We start from the raw sequence: 26571 nt of genomic DNA, 5'->3' as shown, positions 1-26571 counted from the left end.
ACTGCTGATAGCTGTGGTCATGCTCTATAAACTGTGCACTATGCAAACATACTTGTGTATTCCGTGCTTGATCCCACAGCATATGCCAACACCAAACAAGCGCATGCATAAGCGTGGAATTTTCTTACAAAACTTGCTAAACTGTAGCTAGTGAAAAAAACGAGCTGGACAATAAGCCCCATCAAGAAAGGTCCTTGTGGTTAGATTTTCTGACTCGAATGGGAAAAAACAACATCCAATACCTAGGACTACTATCACTGTAATGAAACAGAAAGGCACAAGCTGGGTATCTGTTGCTGAAATAAACAGGTCTAGCCCAAGTAACTGTTAAAAATCTCCTCCACTGGCTCTGGATTCATGCTACAACTGTAGAAAGCTGAGACATGTTTGCTCAACAGACCAATGGAAGACTCTCTAAAGCCCATGAACCAGACCATTATGATTAGTTTACAGCACAGTGGTATTAACTAAAAACTTCCTTTCCAAGGCACATTTATCAGTGGAGCATATTTCTTGTTTGTCCTCACTAGGAAAGCACCAGAGGAAAGGAATCGAGTCCTTCAGACTACCATTGAATGACGGCAGGTAATATGCCATGTCAGTTCTAATCTCTGTAAAAAAGGGATGGAGGTTTCCAGCAAGAGACCATTAAGGGGTATTTTAACAGTCCTTCAACAAGGTAAGTGACCCTAAGGGAAGAAATCTCATTAATTTGAAGCTATGCATAGGACTTCCACTTCACCTGCAACCACACCAGGAGAAAGACTAAAATGCATGTTGCCAACAGTCCAAGCAGGCAGACATAATGAAGGCAGCAGTCCTTGGTGAGGCTCTGAAACTAGAAGTTGAAGGAAAACTTCACCCAGACACAAAAAAAACCCAGCAAATACGTTTATATTTTGATCTCTCTAAATTCTTAGCATCATCCATCACGAAGGTATAAAATTGCTTCTTATTCTCCTAAACATCAAAATAAGGCAGACAGTTCATGCATGCTAAGCAGGCATGTTTATGAAAATTATCATGAACAATTAAGTATCCCATCTGGACTAGTGACCTACATATATCATGCAGGCTGATACAAAAGTAAATCAAGACTCCAGATGAAAAAAAAACATAATGGAATGCATTTTCCTGCTGCCTAAGATGGAAAATAGATAAATTAAGAGGTAATCAGTGCTTTATGTTAGGCTAAATGCAGTTATTACAGAAAGTGGAAACTCCTAGATGAGGAAAAGGGGTGGGGAAGTGTGGCTGTTCATTAAATTTCCTTTAAAATTCCTAACATCGGTAACCTGCTCAAAGAATTGATGAGTCTCCCTTCCAGAAAAAAACATCCAGGCCCCTGGGTAATTAAGTAAAAGAAAAGGGGCCATAACAAGGATTGCGCCTCGTAGTGGTAGTCCTCATACTCTGTTTTCAGCACTTGTCAGAGTTTGGCCCATCATGGAAAACTATGGTCAAAGATCAGTGGGATTCTAAATGTGGTCACTCACAGGCATTCTTGGGGCTTATGGCCCTTCATCTGAAACCTCCCCAACAAGAAAGCAGTCCATCTCAGAAGATCTCTTAGGACAGGTGTAGACTCCACTACTGAAAGTAGCTACAGATACCCTCTTGTATTCAGAACAGACTGGGTTCTCCTCCCATCTTTTCCTGGTCTTGAAGGGGCTGGAAATTTTCTGTCCTATTTTGGATCTCAGCAACTTCAACTAGTGCACTGGATAAATTTGGCTCTGGAAAGTGACCCTCCCAACAAGTACATGATGACAGCAGATGAAGCCAAATGGAAATCCAGTTTTTTCTTATAATGTGTTGTTAGCAGTTCATTATCCAAGAAAATGAAAAATTCCCTTTTGGACATCCACAGAGCCACAACATCTAATGACTTTTAGAAGACCAGAGTGGCTAAAAATAGCCCAACATTAAAAACTCATAATATGCAACAGTTCTCTCCACTGGAAACTAACTCCTCCTGGTCAGGGAAGATGGAGATATACCAAAAATGTATCCCACAAGGTCATAACAGAGAACCACACATTTTTTTCAAAATGGCAATATGGTTCTGGACACAGACCATCAGGAAAGAATAATTAGCCATCCAAAGATTGTGGGAGTTTGCAATGCAAAAATGACTTGCAGTTTTAACACCGGTTCCCTCAGTTTTAACATTTAATTTTGGTATACATCTTCTAACCCAATGGCAATAACATGAAATATTACACCCCAAAAGGGGTGTTCCATGTAATGGAATACAGATGTGTTTAGTGATGACGCCTGAATAATTACACGTAAGGACTGCAGGCAGGTAGGCAGACACGATGGTCAGACTAGTCAGTGATGGTGAACATTTTGGGTTTGGTTTGTCAGTGCACTTCACATGAGGAACGAATGCAGAAGCAGTGTCTTTGGTAACTCAGGTGTTGGTGTTTGCCGGCGTGTCCCAAAACATACTAGCGTGTGTCACCTTTGAAATGCATGTCACAGGTTCACCATCACTGGACTAGGTAGATATACAAAGATTTATGTTACTTTGCAAATTCCAATCGGATTCAGGAGACTGCAGCACAAAAATTACAACATACTGCTATAAAACACTTTCCAACCTTATAAAAAATAAAACCTGTCACAAAGGAAAGGGCATACCAAATCTCTGGCCTCAAAAGAAGACCTATTCACCTTAACACCGATTAATTTCCTCTTCTCTAAGCCAGCTCAGTACCCTAACAAGCATCTGATTTAGGACATATTTCTAACTGTGTTAACATTCATTAATCTTACCGTACTAACTGTGATTTTACTATATTATGCTTCAAATGCCCTACCTTAACACATTAAGGATAAACTCAACATTCTAAATGATTGCAGTGCAATGTCTTTCAGCTTCTCCCATTAGGGTCACCATAGCAGATCACAATGGTCCGCAGACTGGCTGGCAGCAGAGTTTTTACAGTGCCATGTTGCCAGCCTGGTGCCCAAACTCCACAGAAGGCACATGCACACACACACACACACACACACACACACACACACACACACACACTCTTTAAAACTCACTCAACCGCAGAAAAGACCGACTCCGCACAGAAGACGCTCTAGCTGAGAATCGAACCGGAGAACCTCTTGTGAGGTGACAACGCTAACCGCTGCACCACCACGGCCAAACTCCAGACATTAGTTTAAATGCAAAGCATCTTTCTCTCATAAAATGGCATATCTGATTTCATCAAAAAAGCTGCTGTAAAGCACTAGCAGCTGTACAATTACGCTGACATACATTTTCAAATGAGTTTTTCAGAGTACTGTCTTAAAATTCTGTTCTAGGTACTGTCAGGTGACTGTAGCCTTGTCCATACATTTGCTTGCACCCTTTTTTTTTAGATCATGTGCAATGAAAAACCCTTAGCTAGCCAAACTGTTGTGCTGACACTGTCCTTATGCATTTACTGACATTGTTTATAATTTGAAAAAGCTGCTAAACCACGTGCCAGCAAGTAAAAAATATTTCTTCTGTAAAATCCTTAGATTTAGCTTAGCCTTTGACTGCACCTCTTGTGCCAAAGTCCTCTTGCTTGACACTGTGACAACATGAGGTCTGGTATGCTTACAGCTGAAACAAAACAATTACAGTATGTGACAAATATATATGTGGCAAACTCAAACATCAGAATATTACTGTGACCTGGGAGTCCGGCATTAGCATTTGTGTTTTTACTTGCTTGCTACTGGAACTCCCTTAGCAACAATAAGCATAACCATGACAAAGAAAACAAAAATGGACACTGACCCCTACATTTCCATTTCCCCTGCATTTTATTTTTACTTGCTTCATTAAGGGAACAGAAAAATTATTAAATTCACTCTCTCTCTCCCACTTTTTTTTTAATCCAGAACCGGAGACATACAACTTCTGCACCGCACAGGATATCATTAAATTACTCCCATCACAGCAGTGGAGTAGGAAGCCAACAGCACTGGCTGTAATGGTGCATTTCTTTCAAGTTTTATTTTTCAGGTAAAATTGTTATTTTACCTAAAAAAACAGAAATGGAACAGCTGCTTACCACCAATAAGTTTTACTATAATGGTGGAATGGAATGCAAACTTTGCATTTAGTTTTGCCAACTAGCACACGATCTTTAAATGTACCATTAACTTTATTTAGAATTCACTACTGCACCATATTAAGTAACAAGAACTTGTAAATTATTCAAGAACTATTCTGGATAATATTAGGACTGCCGACATTTAAACTGTCACCTCATTAAAATAGATCCCCAAAATCTTAAAAGTAAAAAACAAAGAAACTAGTGGTCTTAAAACTTCGTTGATGGGTTCAGTCACAGCAATTTCCAAAAATCATGAAACCCAGGTAGTGTTCCAAAGCAACAAACCTTTATTAGTCACAGACAAGCGATCCTCGGTAAGAAAAAAAATCAGAAATAGTGAATTTTCTTATGAAATGCATCCACACTATAAAGCAAGTCACTAAAAAGCCTTTTTACAAGTGGGGAAGTAAAGTACAGTTGTAGAGAGCACCCTACTGCAAACACCACACCAAATACATACATTTTCAGTGACTATCAAATCAACATTGATTAATATTCTGCAATGTTTTTAGTAGGAGTGCAATGAGGAAACTTGTTACACTACAATTATAGTTGTATGGAATCAGAATTACCTGTTTTTAATTTATTTTAAGTTTGACCCCCACACCTCACCCAGACAGTCAAAATCCCAGCAGCTACTCACTACTGCCTGTTTACTACACTCACCAAGGACAATGTGGGGTGGTGGTGGGGTATTGAGCAATATCACACTCCGATTGTTTGATGTACCCTATTCCCCCTCTCCAATTACTTACTTTTGGTAACCAGAAAAAAGTCCATTAGGTAACAGTACCTTATTTCAAAAATGAATGCAATGGGGAGTGTTTTGTTTACAACCACAAGGCATATAACATGATGTAAAGTAATTGAATGTTGCAACCAGCCTCAAAAGAAAGACTGAATATAATTCACAGGTTTTCTCTGACATTTAAACTATACTAGCAGGCCATTTAACTGTTACTGTCAGTTTGTATAAGCATCAGATAACTCAAATGTGTTAATGATTACCTCAGTAGAGCACTTCAGAAGACTCAGATACTTTTCAAGCAAGCACAATGCATGCTTTCTAAAAAGACACTGCCAGGGTTACTGAAATTGACAATCAGAAATGAACAATTGTGACCACAAGAGGGCACTCACACCCCATATGGCCACCATCTTACCCATACCTCAGTAACATTTGTTGCATAACACTACTGCCTCTACCTTTATAACAAAAAAAAAAATCACATCTTGGGAATGAAATAACTGCCTGCATGAATGTACTATTATTAAACCTCATAAATTGTACTGGCAACAGCTTTTACTTTACATTACATTAAAGCCACCAGTGAAGAGGTTCAAAAAATTCAGTGCGCTCATGAAAGTTGAGCTAATTCTGTACTTTTACTGATGTTTTCCAGTTTTAAGTGAAGAATATAATCTATCCCATTAGTTCTAAATCTACATACAGTTAGCTGTTCAACTATCAGTTTAATTAAACTCAGCCCAGTTATTCACTACTGTTTCAGTGAAACAACAGCTCCTTACAACTGCAAATGTGCTTGTCTCTCGGTTATTCATGCTTAAAATATAAAGACTAAAAAAACTTCATGGGAATGTATGACTGGGCTTCTAAAGATCCTCACAGACTAATAGCCTAGTAAATACGTATGAGCAGTACCCTTAACACTTTTCCCATTATTTGCCTGTTATTATTACTAATCACTTCCTTCTATAGCCTCACTTCATTCTATAGCACTTGATGAATGAACCACATCTCAACAAGCTCAGGGAACATGATCAAAATGTTACTAGACTGGGATATCCTAGGAGGCATTTCAGTCTAGCAGAAGACGAAGAATGTATAGACATTGTAGGCTGTCAATGCAGTTGAGTACACACGTAAATAAAAGGCTCATGGACATCCAGGTAGTTGGAAATCTTTTAATTTTATATAGCTGGTTTAGTATTAACTGCTTCCAGGACAAAACAGACATGAATAACCTAAAGTCTGTTCTGGCACCATTTACTTACAACTTATTTATTTTTATTTTTGGTTAATTTGTTTCAGAAAAGTAAATTAACTTTACAAATAATATTTATAATTCTACTTCTGCAATTTCAGAGTACCCAGATAAACTTGCACATGAGTTTCCAACATTAAAATAAATGCTTGCAATATAACTTTTATCTAGTAACACATTAAACTATTCATCCATTTTCTGATATATGTTAGCCAAAGCCGATCTTAGCAGGCAAGACACAGAAGGCATGGGACAATTCCTAGATGGAAAGCCAGTCAAACCTTGTCTAACAGAATTTTAATACAGATTATCTTTATGGGATGAAAAGTTAATTCTACAGGCTCAAAAACAGGACAGTTATTTTACACTAGCAAGCACATTACATGAGTTTAAAGAACTTGATTTCTCCTAAGATAAAAAGTGTATTACTTTACATAATGCATTATTTAATTATTACTGTTTGTTCCATGCAGATTTTGGATAAAGTACATATTACCATTCCATCCTGATGTTCTTTGCCCATATTAATAAGCCACTCGCTTACTTATCATTCAGTTACATTTTCTTGCCAACTAGACTGGTACGATAGGATAAAGCCCTGACAGCGATTCCAGCTTAACTGGAGGCTCTGGCACAAGTTGAGCTGGTGTGAAGGACAAGAGGAATGATAAGGCCTAAGCCTGTCTACCTCTCCACGAGGGGTGGCTCAGGCAGTGTGTGTCCAGGCACATGTTCTGTAGTAAAATTCACTGGTATAGACCAAGGGTCCATCATACGGAGGTGGTCTCTAAAATGGGGTAGGGCAGGAATATGACTATGTTGCACAACAGAGGTTTCAACAGCAATCATAAGGCTCACTGCACACCACCCCTTGGATTCTACGAGTATACGTAGGTGACTGAAAGGGCCAAAGACCTCCTGATGCCTGCCTAAATGATAGTTCCCAAGACTGTCTCACCTACGGGGTAGTACAGAACAGACTGATAGCACAGAACTTGATTGTTGGCAGGCGGTGGGTAGAAAAAAAATCATTTGTATTTTGTTACTGTTACCAACTGAACATCTGTGACAATCAGACCAATTGGCTGAAGCACCTCAGATTAAGTTTCAACCTCCTCATTCAGAATTTTCTTCTCCTCAACTACACCTCCCATACATGTGAACCTGTTAACCTGATTGACTATTTTTCCTTCTATCTCAATTTTCAGCATCTTCTGATTTTTTCCCCATTTGCTGCTATGGCCACTGTCTTCTCTGTGTTACATTTCATCCAGTGTGCTTGCAGTTTTGCATTCCCTTCCTCTGTTATTTGCTAAAGTTCCTGTTGTTGCTTGCTTGTACTGCCACAGTGTCTACATACAGCACTTTTGTTGTTCTGTCCCCTCTAACTTGTACATCACCTGTAAGAAAAGGAGTGGCCTTAGAGATGAACCCTGACGTATACTTCACTCCCACTGGGAACCCACTGTAAGAAAAACATTGTGCATCTGTATCTCACTGAATACTTGTACAGAGCCTGTACTGATAATTGTACCAGTGTTTCCAGGACTTTAGACCATCACAGGACTGCCTATATCAGCCTTTCTGCACCTAGTCATATGCTTTCTCTGAGCATAGGAATGTCCAGTTGGACTCTTTCCTCATCCCCAGCTTCTTCTCCACTATCTGTCTCATTCCAAACATCAGGTCAGTTGTACTGCATTGTGATCTGAATCCAAACTGCTCATATCCCATCTGACTTTCAACTGTTCTGTTTATTCATCAGTCATCCTCTGCAGCACTTTCATGCAGTGTGACAGGAGTATGATACCTCTGCACTGATCAGAGCTGAGAATATATTCTTTGTTCTTATACAATGGCACCAGAACGTTTATTTTTTCCAAATGCACCAAATATCCTGCTCATATCTGCTCGAACTTTGTGTGGGTCTAACACTACCTGATTTCATTTTCCTCAGTGTATATCTACATATTTCACAGTGAGTGTTGACTACAGCAATCCATGCTTATTTCTGTAGCCTTTTTGAGCTACCTACTCTGTTACAGAATTTATTTCTGTGCAAGTTTATGGTCAATTTGCAGTTTATATATTTATTACTTAATAATTTGAATATGGGGCTGTACAATTTGCATGAATACTCATTTGAGAGCTAAGTGTAAACTTCTACAAACAGTATGCAAAGGTGTCATTCTGGTCATAACTGTTGTTAGAGAAGTGAATCTGTGTGTAGATTGGCAGTGGCCAATGTGATGCTGTTCTTCCAGATCTATAGATGTTTAATTTTAGCCCCAGTACTGATTCACTGTGTGGTATTTTTTCTTTTCTTCATGACTGTGTGATTGAGAAGCTCATATGTTTGTAAGGGGGAGTGGGGATGAGGTCCCCACTTGAGGGCTTCAGATGGGATTTGTCACCTGCAAAAAAAACATTTTTATGGTACATTTGTTGTGTAGTCCTTTGTCTCTCTTTTATGATTCAGTCAAATGAGTTTTCAGTCAGCTGTGCCCCATGACGTGATTCGGTAAGATGAGCTACTCGATCAAAGGACAGATCCAAATATGTATGTGCAAATGTATCTACATCTAACTATAGGCAGATATATAATTTGGTGAGACTGACTTGTTGCATTCCTCCAAAAGGAAAGCATTTCTTCAGTTACATTAGGTGTGAATCCAAGGACTTGATTTAGAACAACTGATTCAATCTACAATGTCCAATGTATTCCACATACAGAGTTTCAGTTAGTCTGCCACTCTATCAAAATAGCACAGCAAGCTAATAAAACAAAAAGGAGGAAAGTGGGGTCACCAGACCAGGAAACACTCTCGTTGAATAAGACATGATATTTATGCATTTGATTTGCACATCAAGGACCATACCTTCTACTGCCCAGAAATATTAGAATACTTTAGGTTCTTGATTTTAGTTCCTCAAAACCTGTACTTACTGTAGTGTATTTCCCAAGCTGGCAGAGGGCAGGGAAAGTATCCTGATGTGCTTTGCGCACCTTCTCAATTACATCTTCCACCTCTGGTGTGATGGTGTAGCTCTCCGAACACTCTTGCTTTGGCATGTCTTTTTTCTTTTTATTCCTATCATTTCGCACAGCTGGATTTAAATAAATAAATAAACAAATAAATAAAAACCGTGCAAAGTAGAAAATGTATTTAGCTAACAGAAAGTAATAGGCACAAATATAACCAGTAAGTCATCCAAATGCTTAAAGAAACAACTTTTTCATACCAGAGTTTTTTCTAAGTTTCATAAATGTGATGGATCACTTAAAAACCTGCTTTGTTTCTACGCAGCATTGAAACATGCACTAATGCCCCATGCACATAAATGTTTGCTTCCTATCAGTTCTGTGTTCTTCATGTGCTCTTCCTCAATAGTCGAAATGTTTTGTGAAATACGTATATAAAAGTAAACCTGTGGGCAGGCACTCACAGTAACAATGATCAAAGTATGAGGACCACTGGTACAATTCCTTATCCATGGAATCAGTTACAGCCAGATGTTTACTTTCTAGGCTGACTTCCAGAGTTTCACGGATATCCCTAGAGCAGAACTGTAATTCTCCAGTAGCCCAAGACTTTGTTCTGACAAACGTTCTAAAATGTAGAGCGGCCTCTGCCATAAGGCTACTAGTGTGAATATAACAATGCTCCATGCTCTCAGACTGTAAAGATCTAGAGGGCCTAATGCATACGTTCCCTTAACAACAAGAAATTTTAGGAATGGCAGATCTTCAGACCCCCTAGAGCTTGTGGAAGTAGTCTCAAGGTCAATATACTTCCTTTTTATATATCCTTCTTTTTTTTTCTTGGTTTGTGATTTCACTGCTTCCTCCACCTCCCTGCTGCTTAGGGCAATGAAGAGATTATTTTTTCAGAATTTATAACTTTTTCCACAAATATGAAAATAGCTCTGCATGGCAATAAATGTAACAAACTCACTTATTTGTGTCTACTTGCTCCATTAAATAGCTATAGTGATTGATAATAGTATAAAATATAGACAACAGCTGTCTAGTGTTTACTTTAGTTACGCTAGTATCTTGCTTTAAGTATTACTGCTACTAACCCTTATTAACATAGCCACAGCTACTGAAGATGGCATGCACTACACATTACTGTCTTGCTTAATTAGTACTAGGGTTTATGTTTATGTCTTGTATTTGCCATATGACCTGGGAAAAGACTGAAAAGGGTCTTTGGACCAGCTCATACACCCCATCAACAAACTAAAATAAATAAATAAAGACTGCATTATCTATCTCTTGATCTTTAGAGACCACCAGCAAGTCTGTGTACATGAAAAATTATGGTCTTCCTCACCCTGACCACTTAATTTAGCCAGAAGTATTGAGGGTATTATTTTATCCCTTAATCCCAGCCCCGTTGGGTAGCATGCATGCTCATGTCATCATGAGGGCCTGCTGTGTGGCAACAGCAATGGTTACTATACACACCCCCTGACAATCTTCTTTCTGATGCTTGCAAACCTGCATTCACATCAGACAAGTGAAGCTGAATGAAACCAACTCTGTTTGCCCCAGAAGAGTATAACCAGCATCAGCCACTCATTCCCCTCCTCCCCTGCACAGCTCCTCCGACACCCAAGCAGCTACATGAACTCAGGTCACTTGGATCAAAGTCATGGCTTTATTACTGTGTGCATGAGAACTGGGCCTGTGGATAAATTGTAGTTTTCATAGGTTATATAGTAATGGTCTCTGCTGTGTATTCTAACTGGCTCTGCTGATCAGAACACGTACAGAAGCTATAAAGCCATAGTAATGCACAAGAGGTACAAATAACCCATCATGAATATTCACTACTGGTTGCACACAGTTCTACCTCCCTTAATATGCAAGGCATTTCTCTTTCTGAAGTACCTCTCATATTTCCTGTAATATTCAAAGCAATGCCTGTTGTCCTGGGGTACCTCCCCCCACCCCGGAGTACTTTTCAACCAGGATAACACTCCTTGGCCTCTTGTAGCATCATCCATGTTTTTATCAAAACTAAATGAATAGAAGCTTCAACATAATAAACATGCAATAAAAAGCATTTTTTTTGGCAAGGAAACTTCTCAACCCTCAATTCCCATACTTACATGGCTGTACAAGTGAAAAGAAAAAAGTGAAAAGCCCAAAACTTTAAATCACGTGCAGTGCACAAACAGAAGTACTCATACAGAACTGATATGGGAATCGGCTAGGGAGCTAAAAATCTGAGAAAAGAAAATTAAGATTTTAAATGTGTCCACTTCACACTCAGCAAAGTTTAGGGACACCCTTCCTGTGTAACACCACCAGTGTTTATTGTCTAAAGGAACCACATCCGTTTGGCATTAAACTGAGCCAATGTTATGTCACATATATACTTGGTACCCAACAGCAATCACTGCCTTGCATTTATTTATTTACTTGTTTATTTATTAATGACTTTAACTGGGTAGATGAGCTGGTCAGAATGAGTCTTTTCAGCCACAACTCATGCTCCAGAAAGTAATGTAATAGAAACTTCAAAAACATAAGAATTAAGAACAGCAAATAGCAGTATAATTCAGAGATTAGTAGTAGACACTAACAAAAACTAGTGAGGACCCTTACAACACTAAAGCAGAAAATTATTTACAAAAGTGCATTTACACTGGGTTGCGATGATGTTGAATTCTTATCATAACTGACCGGCATACAAAGCATGACGGGTTACCCATACACTATCGAAGTATAATAGTTTACATTTAACTCACTTGTAACTTTACTTTCTACTGGTCAGTAAGTGTACTATCAAGCCTTACTGCAAAACAAACAGTCCCACCAGGAACTGTTTTTTCTAATCAAACCATTCATTCTCATTTCGGATCTGCATTCTCCATTAGACTCATTAGTATTTTATTTATTTCCACACTAAGCAAATAAAATTACAGTGACAAATAACAGCATAGACATTACTGCTGTGTTCGGTAAACAAAATTTAGGGGGGGAAACACACAAGCACTGCCTCATATGTTTGCAACAGAAATGGACTTTTCAGGTACAGTGAAAATCAATCACTAAAGTAAAACATAACAGATGCCATGGTGCCTCTAGTGGCAACAGTATGAAATGCTGTCTAGCATTCCGTAGAAAGCATCAGCTTACAATTTTCTTTATTAATTTATTTGAATTAGTAACAAACAATTCATAAATCCAACAAGGTGGGTGCTGTGTGGTTTCATTTACTGTAACTAGCCAACAGACACTCTTTCAGTCTGTGAAAGGCAGAAATTGTGAGTATTGTTTACAAAGTTAAGTTTGTTATCTGGGTCTGAGAGCTGGTCCAAGGATCATTTTCGGTCATGACCTGAGCCAAAGGGCAAAGACATTACAAAAAATGTAGTAGAAAGACAATGCAATCAAACGAAGTACAGCATAGTAGAATGACCTTCTGTCTAACTGCAATGACATGACACACAGGCCAAATACAATACAATTAATAAACAGAAATACAAATAGAATTCAGCACATACGCACACTTCTTCCTACCAGATAAAGCAAAAGAATGGTATTTTCCTGTAATTAATCTAAGGGTAGTTCCGGGCACATTACACTCAACGGTGACATGCTTTGTGGATACAGATACTGAACCAAAAACCTAAGGCTAGACTTAAGTTTGGCATTTTATAGCAGGTTAAACAAATCTGTTAATATTTCAGAATCCTTCCACATTCTATTTTCCTAGGACCTCTGACATACATACTTCTTCCTGGCTTCTGCCATTAGCCTATACTTTACAGTGTAACCAGATAAAAAGAAAAAGATAAGGGAGAAAGAATGCGTATAATTGTATACCGCTACTTCAGCTTACAGCTTCCAATTCTTGCAATATTCAATTCAGCTGGAAAGAGTTTATCTAAAATTGCAGTCCTCTGAAACAAAATGAAATGTCACTGCATACCCCCCAAAGACAGATGCTAATGGTTCAGTGCAAGGACTGCTAAATGAGGCAGTGTAATGAAATACACAGAGCTGATGTATGGTGCTTATATAGGAAACCGTTAATAATGTTGACAAGTCACAGCTAGAATCCAGAGAGGGGGATGTAACTACAGTCTCAGAGGTATAAAAAATACTTAAGCAGATTACTTTGATTATGATGTAAAAATCTTGCCAAAATCCTCAGCTGGTATTTTGGTTTAAAAACACCCACTATCAGCCCTGCATAAAATTAACCCTCTATGTACCACACTAGTCTTATTATAATCTTTCTTTTTCCATTTATACCATCTAATCAAGCCGCAAAATAATAATATCGTCCAAAGCAGACATCTGCAGGAAGCGGGAAGACTGAAGTCTAGGAAACTGGATGGGGGAGGAGAGTGACAGAAATGATATTGCTATAGTTTGTCAAGGTAACATGACGTGCAGTGCCGTGTCGTCAAAGTCATGAGAACTTTCAACAAAAATGTAAGTCTTACAACCTGTGTAATGATGGCTAGTTTATTCCCCAGTTCTAAAGGCAGCCACAGACTTTTCTAATGCAGGCTATGTGCACACTGAAATCTGCACCTTTTTCTTCCCAGGAAAACAGAAATCTTCCAGTTCCAGTAACTCCCCCACCTACAAGTTGTTCGCTTACAGGCCTGAATCATTAGCTCTGTAAAACATTTCCTGAACAGAATCAATTGTTTGGATGATTTTAATGGAGGCAAAACTGTAATCATCCAAATTCTGACAGTAAATGTTTTTTTCACCAAATGACCTTGGAAAGTAAGAGTGCAACTTCCTCCACTATCCCACAGAAGAATTATTAAGGCAGTCATGTCTTTACCAAGTTTTTCAGCAGCTGCACAGTTGTACTCTCCTTAAAAATTGTCATTCAACCAAGACATTTTCAGGTGCACTCCATCACTGAGCTACCTCCTAACAAGAGAATTCAGAAGACCACAAATAAATTAACATTGCTTTCAAAAGCTACTCTGAACTTGTCTTAAGTCTATAAAGCAAATTTCTAAGCACTGCTCTGTTCTGCTATCGTTTTGTAAATGTAGCATGCATTTGTGACTTGCACATTCCCCTCTTTTACTAAGACAGGTTGGCCTGCTACAGTAGTTTGTCAGCTCCAAGAGGCAACACTGGAGCAGCTATTTTCACCTTTTGGTTACACTGTTCACTAACTTGCAGTGTGTGTCCACCAGGGCATGCACACAATGCACCACTGGTTTTAGAATATTCAAACAATCCTCAGTGCAGCAATACTTACCAAGGAATTATCTAAACTCTGGAAGAAGTAGTAGTAGTTATATGAAGAAATTAATATAACATTAAATAGAAACATTGGATCACTGCTGCAGTAATGTCCTTTGGGAACTTAACCACAGGTGACGTCCAACATCATGCCTGATTTCCACAGGTTTACACCCTCCCACTGACAACAGACTGATTCCTCCTTCCTGGAATGGTGCAACGGTCACGACTGCAACAGCGATCCACACAAAATACACAAAGTGCTCAATCCTTCTACCCCAATTCTGTGCTGAAACGCAGCTCCAGTATAATCTACATTACCTGCATTTACATAAGTTCACGTTAACCTTCTGAGATGTCCATATATGCAGCAATTTTGATTACTCAACAAACTGACCAATAAGTACATACCTTGTGTGTGTGCACATATGAGTGCATACATGTTATGTTCGAGTGACACACAGACACGCATACATACATATATACAAATTTCTCCTTCGTCTCTGTAAAGCCTTCCAAGTAGATATAAGCAAAATGCACTGGCAGCCTAATGACACAAAGACAATGTGACTGCTTGCCCATGCTTTCGGCAACTGAGTTTGAAGCAATCTTGAGTCATAAAGTGGGCTGGCCAGGGAAAAGGATAAACTGGCAGATAGTCTGAACGACCTTAAGTGACGGTTGTGAGACCTAGTGCTGCTTGTGATACTCCAAGTGTTGGTCATGAAATGATGGGGGAGTTGGGAAAACACTTTAAACATAATTCAGGGCTAGTACGACAGCATGTTCTGCCCATCAGACCAGATGTTCACCTGGTGTAGTACAATGACAGCACTGCATGTCACATCACTGGATAAGGCACTGCAGCTGGTTGTCACAAAGGTGATGGTCTAGCATCTCTGCACAGGAAGCTTGCTTGCTCTGCAGTACTTTCCACAGTACACTATCAAGGAAGATACCAGTTCGGTTAGATAAAACCATGACCAAGGTGACCCATGGTTGACAAATGGCACAGGAACCTGCTGGAGCTAGTGGAGGTTATGAAGAGGCATGAATTGCTTGCCTCTCTCTTTGGGGGAAGGGGTATACACTCTGGGCACACTGACCAATGTACAATGAGAATCAAAAGGAAGTGGTTGTCTATCGGGGGTGGGGGCGGTGAGGTGAGTTCTTTTGATCACATACAGAGGTGCAAACGTGAATTGCAAAGCCCAGTGCATGGTAACGGCTTAAACAACAATGAGAAAGCTCAGTGAAATGACAGATCTTAAAAGCATTGTTCCTCTAAAGAAATGACAGTCCCACTCCTTGTTCACCTGATCCTCTCCCCCCATGCCCAGGAGAAAAGATTGGATTAATAGGGCAGCCAGGAGGGAATGACAGTTAACTGCAAATCATGTACTAAGCAAAACACACACACACTTAAAAAAAAAAAAAAAACAGTATCAAGGTAAACTCCTGGCTGACGCACTGAAGACTCCTTCCCCCATGTCAGGAGAAGAGGTATGCACAAAACTATAACTTTTTGCACATCCATAAGACAAACAGACTCAGAACTACTAGATCAAAAGACCTAAATTTTGCTTGCAACATAAATAGGACATGTTGGAGACACAGATCTGTTTCTCAAAGAATTTCCATTCTCTGATAAGGCTCCCCATCCATGTGAAGCAGAGCTCCTCCATAACCCTATTTAAACACAACTTGGACCAATGAACGGGTAATCAGAAATTCACCCCTGGTTTGGTGCCTAGGTTATCTGATGGACAAAGGCAGACGGTAAATCACCCCCCATATAAATCAATTTTTGGGTCACATTTGGGTTACACGACTAGACTTTTAAGAGCCCTAGTGGTCGTTAGTGGAAAACAGTAAAATATACTTATCTGGAAATACAGTGAGAAAGTACTGCAGGGGCTAAACATCTAGTAGCCCCAGGGTGAAGAAGAAGAATGGTTAAAAAAAATAATGATCAAAATTACAACATACCACACAGTCGCATGGCTGAATAGAAGACCACCATTAACATCTACTGCCTAGCTGTGAAAACACGTCACTGACCATTTCTAATGAGTATTTTTAGTCCCAACAAACTCAAAACATGCTAATAGAAAAATCCTATTCTTCTACTCCTGCCCCCCAAGAGTGCTGCATTTCTCTGAGCACTGCTGTCTTCAATCTTTTTGTATTGAGTGTGTGTGTGTGTGTGTGTGTGTGTGTGTGTGTGTGTGTGTGTGTGTGTGTGTGTGTGTGTGTCCACGTGCGCACAAGCTCGTGAGCGTTTCAACAAGCTTTCTATTATACAGCCTTCTTCATCACCAAAGTCCACCTTATTCTAGCTGTCTCTGACTGCTCTTCCACAGTCCCCTGTACCCATGTTCATTGTGACATCTCCACTTTGGACCAGTAATCAAAGATCCTCAATCCTCACCACTTACAGTGGAGCAAGATGTTCACTTGGAACAAAAATGGATACACCCAGTATTTCCAGATGTAGCTCCCTGCATTAAGCACAATTTTCCTTAAGAGCACAAAGGGAAAATAATCAGTCTGGGGTCTGAGTTTCCCTACAGGCCTCCAGTAAGACTCCCCACTGCAACAGATTTAGGGTTGAGTCCTCAGATGACTGTCCAAGCTAAGTCCTCTAGCACCCTCTCTGTGAAACCAGTGCTTTCTGTCCCTGTTCCAAGTAGCTGACACACACACACACACACACACACACACACACACAAACTTTAAGATTTGACTTTCACACATGCACATGGGAAAGGCTGGCACAGATTTACTAGCTATGCCCCCTTCCGCCCAGACTATAAGACAGCTACACTGCCACCAGACACCCCAAATTCAGCTACTCTAAGGCTCTTGCAAGGGTACCCAATTATACTGAGTGAAATTAATATTAATACAAATGGTAATGTTGACCAAATAGCCAGGCTTTCAGGATGGCCACAGTGTAAATACTCTCAAAGGTTAAAATATTCCCTAAAGGACCTGCCACATTGAAAAGCTTAAATATATTTAAAAAAATATATAAAAGAACATAAATACTTAATATATATTTACAGTAAACAGTTTCAATCACAGGAAATATTAAAAATAACACAGGTGGACAGGTTCACACAGTTACAGAAAAACTATACTTAACTAATCTCACTATATTTTCCTGACTGACCTAAATAATTATTACTTCCTGATTTCTTACTAAAACAAAGCAAGATGAAACAGGTGAGAGACCTTCTTTGTCAGGTTACAAAAACAGAGTGCTCTGAGACTTCAGTCTTACCTAGTATTCAATATTATTTTTAGTGATGGATTACAGAATGACATCACATACATCTGGTCATCTGAATTCTGGTTCCCATGCAACCCCCCATTGGTAGAAACTGCAAGGATTTAGCACCTATGTGTTAATAATACACACTCAGAGAGCCTTGTTAACATCTGTTGCAGCTCCTGGAAGTCCAACAGTTTCAAACTTCCATCCTTCCACAGCAGCAATTAGTTCACCCCAATCACAATGCAGGAAGCTTCCTAGTACAGACTTTTTGTCTCTGGCTCCATTGAGAACTGTAAGATACAATATTTACGGCCTACATTAAGTAATTTAATTTCTTACCATTTTCCAAAGTCAGATGGATTGAGATTAACCTCTTCTCTTCCAATATCCTCTTTTACAATATATACATTTCAACAGTTAAAATAATACACGTACATTTCTTTTTCTGTCCAGTAGGGCACACTGTTGGTGCATTTTTAACACAAGCAACTTTATAAATACATTTTCAGCACAAGCATCTGTACAAATCAGTTTGACGTTCTTTACTAAATTCCAGCTAGCTGTGCTGGCATATGTTACATATCCGCTATCCAGTTTACTCCATCCACCCCACACTACCTTGAGAGAAAGCATACTGGACTCAAATGATACCCATTAATACTTGCAATTCTACAGATTTCAAAAGAAGATAAAAAAAACTCAAATGAAATCAGAAGTTTAAAACAGCACATCAAACTTTCCATGTCAAAATTCAAGTCACATTAATGAGCTACTTACTACTCATGTCTGACATTTGTTGACATTAAAATAGATTGTGAAGTGACCTGTACTTGGGATCATCTTTCTGTTAGCAGTAGTCTGGACAGCTTAACTACATGGGTAAGAAACAAGGGCATGCGTTTTAACAGTAAGTGTATGGTGATTTGGTATGGATCAAATAACTTCATGTACACATATGCATTGGATAACTAGATCCGCCGATCCACCCGTATGGTTAAGGACTTAGACATACTGGTGGACTTTACACTGATATTTGATGAGCATATTAAACTGATAATTAGGACTTATGGGCTTATTAAAAACATCTTACAATATTTTTCAGGAGTCATTTGATGAGCATATTCAACTGATAATTAGGACTTGCTATGGACTTATTAAAAACATCTTACAGTATTTTTCAGGAGTGACAACCATGTCTTGATTAAACTTTACAAATCTAGCATTCATCCAATAACTGTAGCTCTTCTTGGGCAATGAGTCTCTTATTTGAATAAGCTCGACAGCATTCAGAATACTATCCCAAGACAGGTAGAGAGTCTTCGACATTTATCCTACTGTGAAAGACCAACATCCTTCCCTCTTTTTGACAGGTTACAGATTACTCAGTGGTGATTTAATTTTAGCTCACAAATGCTTATATGACAAAGCTCAGGCAGCAACACTGGGTATTAAGTTTGTAATACACAGAGCCAACACAAGGAACAACCTTATGGTTAGTTCACTCACTGTTGATGTATTACTAATCTGGATACATTTAAGAGGGCTTTAGATCAATGGTCTAAGAATATTATATTGACATCAGGACTGGTAATAAGGCAAACCCTTTAATGGCTAGTATAGGGCCTGAGTTTGTAATAGCATCACAAACAATGAATGGCAGATGATTAAATACAGAAAAAGACATCCAAGGAAAGTGCAAACCACATCCAACTGGGATACTGTTCTACCTGAGTTCATCTGATTAAAAAAAAAAAAGAGTGAGGTATTACATAAATCTTGCACTCACTCTCTCAAATATTTATTTATCAGGTATTTACATTTACTTATTTTAATCTAAACTACTCATCTTTGCATCTAAACCTGTTCCCACAGACTTGCAAGAAAGACTGATGTAATGGTGTCGGCAGCATGTTTTATACCCCTAATAACCTGACGTCACAGAATAAGAGACAATGACTGACGCAGGACCCAAGACTTTGTTAATCAGGCCGACTGAGGGTTACTGCAAGCAGATAACCCAAATGTGATGATTGCAACAGTGAAACACGAAGAACATCTTAAAAAGAAATAACTACCTAAACTAAACTCAGGACAGAATGCAAGTTAATAAGATCTGTGTTGCAACAAACAGGATGAGCACCAGAAGTTAATTTTACTCAATGGGTACGAGGCTAAAGACTGGTTTGCTGAACTTCCATCTCTCAGCGTTAACTGGGAAAACCAATGATCCTTGCAGAAAGTACAGTTTTGTACCTACCATAAATGTAGATGTCCGATAGATATGCAACTGCAGTCATAACATATGGGTTGTCCTGCCTCAGGCAGCCCTCGGTCGGCCGGATTCCAAAGTCTGGGTCCGACGTCGGCTGATGTCGCATTTCTCTCCGTCAGAGCGGCTGGAGTACATAAGCATCAGCCGACGCCATTTTCTTCAGTGTTTCTTGCCCCAGATGCCAGGTGCCCTCCAAGGAAGGCTGTAATCAAATTGGAAGACAAAAACAGGATTCCAGACAAATAAATGAGCAATAAACAGATACACCATAACAGATATCCCCAGCTAAGAGAAACAGGGATAGGAGTGGACCCTAGGCATAGAGGGGTATGGAGGGAGGGTAAATCTGACTGCAGTTGCATATCTATCGGACATCTACATTTATGGTAGGTACAAAACTGTACTATGTCCTTCAAGAATGCAACTGCAGTCATAACATATGGGTAGAATACCATAGCTCAGCTGGGGGAGGAGGAATGCTCTAGGAAAAAGATGGTGTGGCAATCAAACCCTGCAGGACTGCAGAAGCAAAGCCTGCTCTGGATCTGGAGTATAGAGGGAGATTGTAGTGTTTGGAGAATGTATGCACGGAGCTCCATGTAGCAGCTTCTAGAATGTCCTTAGTAGGCACCCCTCTTAAGAATGCTGTAGAGGTGGCTGTAGCTCTGGTGGAATGTGGTCTGACATTGGCTGGAACAGTCTTTCCATGAAAGGAGTAACAGAATCTGATGCAATGTCCAATCCATTTTGAAATAGTCTGTTTTGAAATTGCTTTTCCTTGGACTGCAGGGGCGTAAGCTACAAAAAGTTGTTCAGACTTCCTACTGGTCTTGGTTCTGTCCAGGTAGTATCGAAGTTGTCTGTGAATGTCCAAGGTATGTTAACAGTCTTTCCCCCTTATTCTCAGGATTGGGGAAGAATGCAGGCAGATGAATAGCTTAAGAAACCCTAGATACCACCTTTGGCATAAAAGTAGGGTTGGTCCTTAATGAAATCCTGTCTTTGTGGAAAATTATGAACGGTGGTATTGCCATTAGGGCCTGTAGTTCCGAAACCCTTCTTGCTGAGGTAATTGCCAACAGGAAAGCTGTCTTCCATGAGAGAAATTGCAAATCAGTTGTAGCTGCTGGCTCATATGGAGGTAGAGTCAGTTTTTCTAGGACAAATTTGAGGTCCCAGGCTGGTACTGGGGCCTTTCTTGGTGGCTTAATGTTCTTGATTCCCCTGAGGAATTGCCTTAGCAAAGGATGTGAGAAGACCGGCGGATCAGTGTTATATCTAGCTGAAATAGCTGATGCATGTATCTTTATGGAAGAATATGAGAGTCCATTCTTTAGCATATCTGCCAAATATTCCAGGATGAGTGGAATGTTCAGTAATGATGCATCATGTCCCTTGCTGGTATTCCAAATGCTGAATCTCTTCCATTTTGCTAAGTAAACCTTTCTGGTGGATGGTCTTCGAGCCTCTGTTAGTATCCGCTGAACTTCCTTGGAGAGAGATAGGTTGAGGTTATTCATGGGATCTCCCAGGCTGTTAGCTGCAGTGTCTGAAGGTTTGGATGCACTGTTTTGAAGTTGTGTTGAGTCAAAAGTAGAGGCCATTGTGGAAGGGCCCACTTCTTGGTGTGACATATGCTCCGTAGTAGTGGATACCAGTGCTGTCTTGGCCAGTCCGGAGCTATTAGGATCCCCTTGGGTCTCTCTGCTTTGATCTTTAGTAATACTGAGGTCATCAGTGGCAGAGGTGGGAATGCATAGATTTTTAGGGAATTCCAGTTGAACGAGAGAGCATCTGTTTTCCAAGCTTGTGGACGGTATGCCCTTGAACAGAATTTTTGTAGATGATGGTTGAGGTGAGAGGCAAAAAGGTCTACTTCTGGCCTGCCCCATGTCGAAGTGAGCTGTGTGAAGATCTTTGGATGTAACCTCCACTCGTGTGGATCTGTGAAATTCCTGCTTAGGCTGTCCGCCAGCACATTGTCTTTGCCTGGAACAAACTGGGATTGTAACTGAATGTTTAGGCTCAGTGATTTTTCCCAAAGTTGCATTGTCAGTCTGCAAAGGGGGTAAGAATGGGTGCCCCCTTGCTTGTTTATATACCACATCACAGTGGTGTTGTCTGTTCGTATCAGTAGATGGCCTTGCTGAAGTTGGTGTTGAAAGGCCTCGATGGCATGCATTACTGCCAGCATTTCCTTTTGGTTTATATGCAGATGTGCTTCCTTTGGAGACCATTGTCCTTGTACACATCTGCCTTCCATGTGCGCCCCCCATCCAAGGTCTGAGGCGTCTGTGGTCATGGTCTGTGTTATCTGTGGTTTTTTGAATGACATACCTGTGTTTGCCTGGCTTACCGAGGCCCACCATAGGAATTCCTTTTGTAGGCATGGAATGAGCGGTATGGTTGTCTCTAAGTTGTTGCTGTGCTGAGACCATAGGCTTTTTAGGTACCATTGAAGCTTTCGCATGTGTAGTCTTGCTAATGGAACCAGGAGAATGCAGGATGCCATGTAACCCAGGGCCTGTAGGAATCTCCTTGCAGTCATCTGGGTAAGTTTTGCCAAATCCTTGAAATAATGAGTTAACTTCTCTTGCTTGTCTTCTGTTAGGTAAGCCATTTGAGAGGCTGTGTCTAATTTGGCTCCTAAGAAGATTATTTGCTGGGATGGCTGAAGTCTTGACTTTTGGAAGTTGACTGTGTACCCCAGAGCTTGAAGTAATCGTATGACATAGTCCAAGTTTTTTGTCAACATCAATTTGTCGTCCGCTTGTATGAGACAGTCGTCCAGGTACGGGTAAATTTGGATCCCCTGGAGCCTGCAATGAGCAATTACTGAAGCCAGGCATTTTGTGAATACTCTGGGCGCAGTAGATAAGCCAAATGGCAATGCTGAGAATTGATAATGCTCTGGCCCTGCAAGAAATCTGAGGTATCTTCTGCAGCTGTGTCTGATAGGGACATGCAGGTATGCCTCCTTGAGGTCCAGAGTAATCAGCCAAGACCCCTTGCCCAGCATGGGAAGGAGTTGCTGTAGAGTCAGCATTTTGAACTTTGGTACTATGAGAAAGGTGTTTAATGCGGACAAATCCAGTATTGGTCTCAATTGAGATTCTTTTCTTGGAACAAGGAACAGTCTTGAGTAAAACCCCTGGCCTTGTTCTTGTTGTGGAACTCTTTCTATTGCTTTCATCAGAGTCAGCAGAGAGATTTGCTTGATAGCCTCTGCCCTCTGGTTTTGTGGTAGGTTTGGTATGCCTTGTTTTCTTGGTAAGGTATGAAAATGTAACCTGTAACCTCGGTCTATAATGTCCAAAATCCATTTGTCCTTTGTCAATCTGTGCCAATTGTCTGCAAACAGAGATAATTTCCCACCCAAGGGAGCTTCTATTTGTTCCCTGGTAGGCGGAAGTAGAGGAAAGTCATTGAGACTGTGGCTGTGGGGCAGGTGAAACCCCTGTGTCACTTCTTTGGTTTGCTGGCTGCCATTGTCATCCCCTGTAAGGACCTCTGTATTGTCCTCTTCCTCGGCCACGTCTGTTTCTACCCCTTTGCAATTTTTCAGGATTAGGAAAGGACCAGTTTTTTGAAGGCCAAGTCCTACTGAATCTGGGGGGTTGAACCTGGAGGAAATCTTTCACCGTCTGAACTGATTTTGCTTTTTCCTCGATGGACTTTAACACATCCTTAGCATTAGCACCAAAAGCTTGTTCTTTTCCAAAGGTGCATCCAAAAGTTTTGCCTTTACATGATCTGGTAGAGGTTGATCTTTTAACCATGCATGTCTACGAATGACTGCCCCTGTCATAGCTGCCCTACATGAAGCTTCCAGTGCATCATATCCACACTGCAGGAAGTGATTGCTTACTTGCTGAAAGTTATTTACAGCTTCCTGCAAAGCCTTCCTGTCTAAAGGATCAGGAGAGGCCAATGTTTTCTGTAAATCTTCTAACAGGAAATCCTGATATTGTAACATATGAAAAAGGCAATTCAAAGCTCTCATAGATAAAGTAGTGGAGGTGTAAATCTTTTTACCCCATCTCTCTAATGACATAGCTTCCCTGTTGGAGGGCAAAGGATTTTTAGAGGTGGAAGCTGAAACACCTTTAGGTCCCTGAGAAATAGTTTCCAAATCAGCAGTATGGGCCCTGAATAAATGGGAATGTGTTTCTGGGACCCTGTAATACCTGTCCGGCTTAGCTGGAGCAGGAGGAAGCGAATCAGGGGTAACACTAGAGTCAGAATACAAATCATCCAAAACATCAAGCACAGGGGGAATAGCTAGGGGCCTGTGCTGGGGCTTTTTAAGGAAAGTTCGAAGGCGCTTTCTGGAATCAGAATATTCCTGGCCTTGCCACTTGAAGTGTTCCCTCATGGTATGTAGAACTTCCCCAAAAGAAATATCCTCAGGAGGGGAGGCCGAGGGGATGGAATCCTCTGCATCCGAGTCCTCATAGGTCTGGAAGAGCTCTTCCTGGCCATCAGAGTGGACAGAGTCCTCAGAATCTACATCTGAAGGGAGAGGGTCAGAGGGTTCAACCCGGGGCCTTTTATCAGAAGGAGGCTGGGATCCTCTCTCAGGATGGGCCTGTGAACCTCTAATCATAGAAATTAAGTCAGCAGCCATAGACATAATTTGTGTTTCTGGAGTAGGCTGAGGTAAGGTTTTAGCAGTAAGATGCTTGGTCTTGCTGGCTGCCTTAGCCCTAGTGTAGGTCTTAACAGACATGGCCATAGGAGGCCTGGCAGCTCCACATGCAGGAGTGACCTTATCTACAGCAATGGTCTCGGGCATTTCCTCGGTTTCGGTATCCGGAGGAAAATCAATAACTGGCGTCGGAGTGATATCCGGAATCGGAGTCATCGGTAATGCGGTGTCTTCGGTTCGGAGCGGTGGAAAAACCGTCTCAGAGGGAACCGGAGCACTCGCGGAAGGTTTTGGCGTGGAGTCGGTGGTAGACGCGGGCCGAGGATGTCGGTCCCGGTCTTTACGTTTCTTGGGAGTTTGCGATGTCGGAAGTTGCGACGGCATTGTATAAGCAAATTTTTCGCCGAAAAAAATCTTCAGCGAACTCCGCCCGGCGCCTGAGAGTGCGCTTGTTGAAGTGAGCACAGGCTACACAGGCCGAAACGTCGTGGTCTGGGCCAAGGCAAGGATGACAGTAAGAGTGGAAATCCTTATGAGGTATTTGTTTACCACAAGAAAGACAATTGTTAACTTTTTCAGTAATTTCTGACATCGGCTGAGGCAAGAAAAGGTCCCCAATGGGGTACTTAGCTTTTTTGATGACTTCGGAATCGAAGAATACAGGAGCTGACCGACCTGCACTTGCGAACCGCTTCTGCTTCGGGCACCGCGCGGCAAGAAAGACTGAAGAAAATGGCGTCGGCTGATGCTTATGTACTCCAGCCGCTCTGACGATGGAGAGAAATGCGACATCAGCCGACGTCAGACCCAGACTTTGGAATCCGGCCGACCGAGGGCTGCCTGAGGCAGGACAACCCATATGTTATGACTGCAGTTGCATTCTTGAAGGACATCTGAGGGAAGCAAGCTTACAGTAAACCTTGCACCAAGCTCAGCAGTCAAAACAGTTGTGAATTCGTGCTACATGGCTTTCATGCTCAATGCTTTACCAGACCTCAGACTTGGTCCAGGTCATATCAAACCTGCAACAAATCACGCTTAAGGTCAGTGATTCTTTGAAAAAGAAAGCCTCCGTATCAGATGGCAAACTGGTAAAAATCCTAATGTTTCAAACATTGGTACTTGCAAACTATACAGCAAACATTTAGAAACTATGATGGAACACTGGAATATGACTGACAAAGTCAGCCAGGATGGCTACAAAAATGAAAACCAGGATGAAGAAATCTTACCTTGTAGGAACAGCATCTGACAACACTTCATCTTACAATGTTCAAATGTCTAATGATACTAACATTTACTAAGATGCAAGCAAACAGATTAAAAACAGGATATGCCTACTCAAAAGTAAACATTTGGAAAACCATAAGAAACATTTAAATAACTCTCAGTTTTAAGTTCAAAAGCATTACTACGAAGAAAGTAATTCTGATGCTTGTTTAACAACCATTAGTCACTACTGTTTAGACACAGAATAGAAAATACATTTGTCAGGTTGCATAATACCACCTAAGGCTAAGGAAAGTACAGTTGTGTACACTTACCATAAATGTAGATGTTCGAGTGTATTCACTGTTGCAGTCATTATATTTGGGTTATCTGCTTGCAGTAGCCCTCAGTCAGCCTGATTAATAAAGTCTTGGATCCTGCGTCGGTTGCTGTCCCTTCTTCCGTGACGTCAGATCATCAGGGGTATAAAACATGCAGCCGACGCCATTACATCAGTTTTTCTTGCCCCAGATGGCAAGTGCCCCCTTGATGGGAAGCAATTAAATCTATAAATACATGGATATACCTCCAACAAAAAAGCAAATACACCAAAAAGTTTTTAGAGCATAGTAAGTGAGAGTAGAGATATAGCCAAAAGAAGAAAGGGGACTGGAGAGAGGGTAACCAGGACTGCAACAGTGAATACACTTGAACATCTACATTTATGGTAAGTGTACACAACTGTACTATGTTCTTCGTGTTTCACTGTTGCAGTCATTACATTTGGGTAGATTCCCAAAGCTAAGGTTGG

General features: G+C 40.6%; 1 protein-coding gene across 4 annotated transcripts in view; it reads right to left on the bottom strand.

Moving 5' to 3' along the window:
- Positions 1-26571, bottom strand: part of LOC122787658 (retinoic acid receptor alpha) — an 882458-nt gene that overhangs the window by 41702 nt on the left and 814185 nt on the right. For all 4 annotated transcript variants that reach the window (XM_044054488.1, XM_044054487.1, XM_044054489.1 and 1 more), the window contains exon 4: positions 9063-9223. In XM_044054488.1, the coding sequence (XP_043910423.1) occupies positions 9063-9223 (161 nt within the window). The remainder of the gene's footprint in view (positions 1-9062; positions 9224-26571) is intronic.

This window comes from Protopterus annectens, chromosome 13.part0 (assembly GCF_019279795.1).
Source record: "Protopterus annectens isolate FY-2018-M chromosome 13.part0, PAN1.0, whole genome shotgun sequence".
Taxonomy (NCBI): Eukaryota; Metazoa; Chordata; order Ceratodontiformes; family Protopteridae; genus Protopterus; species Protopterus annectens.
This window is presented reverse-complemented; position numbering and strand designations above follow the sequence as displayed.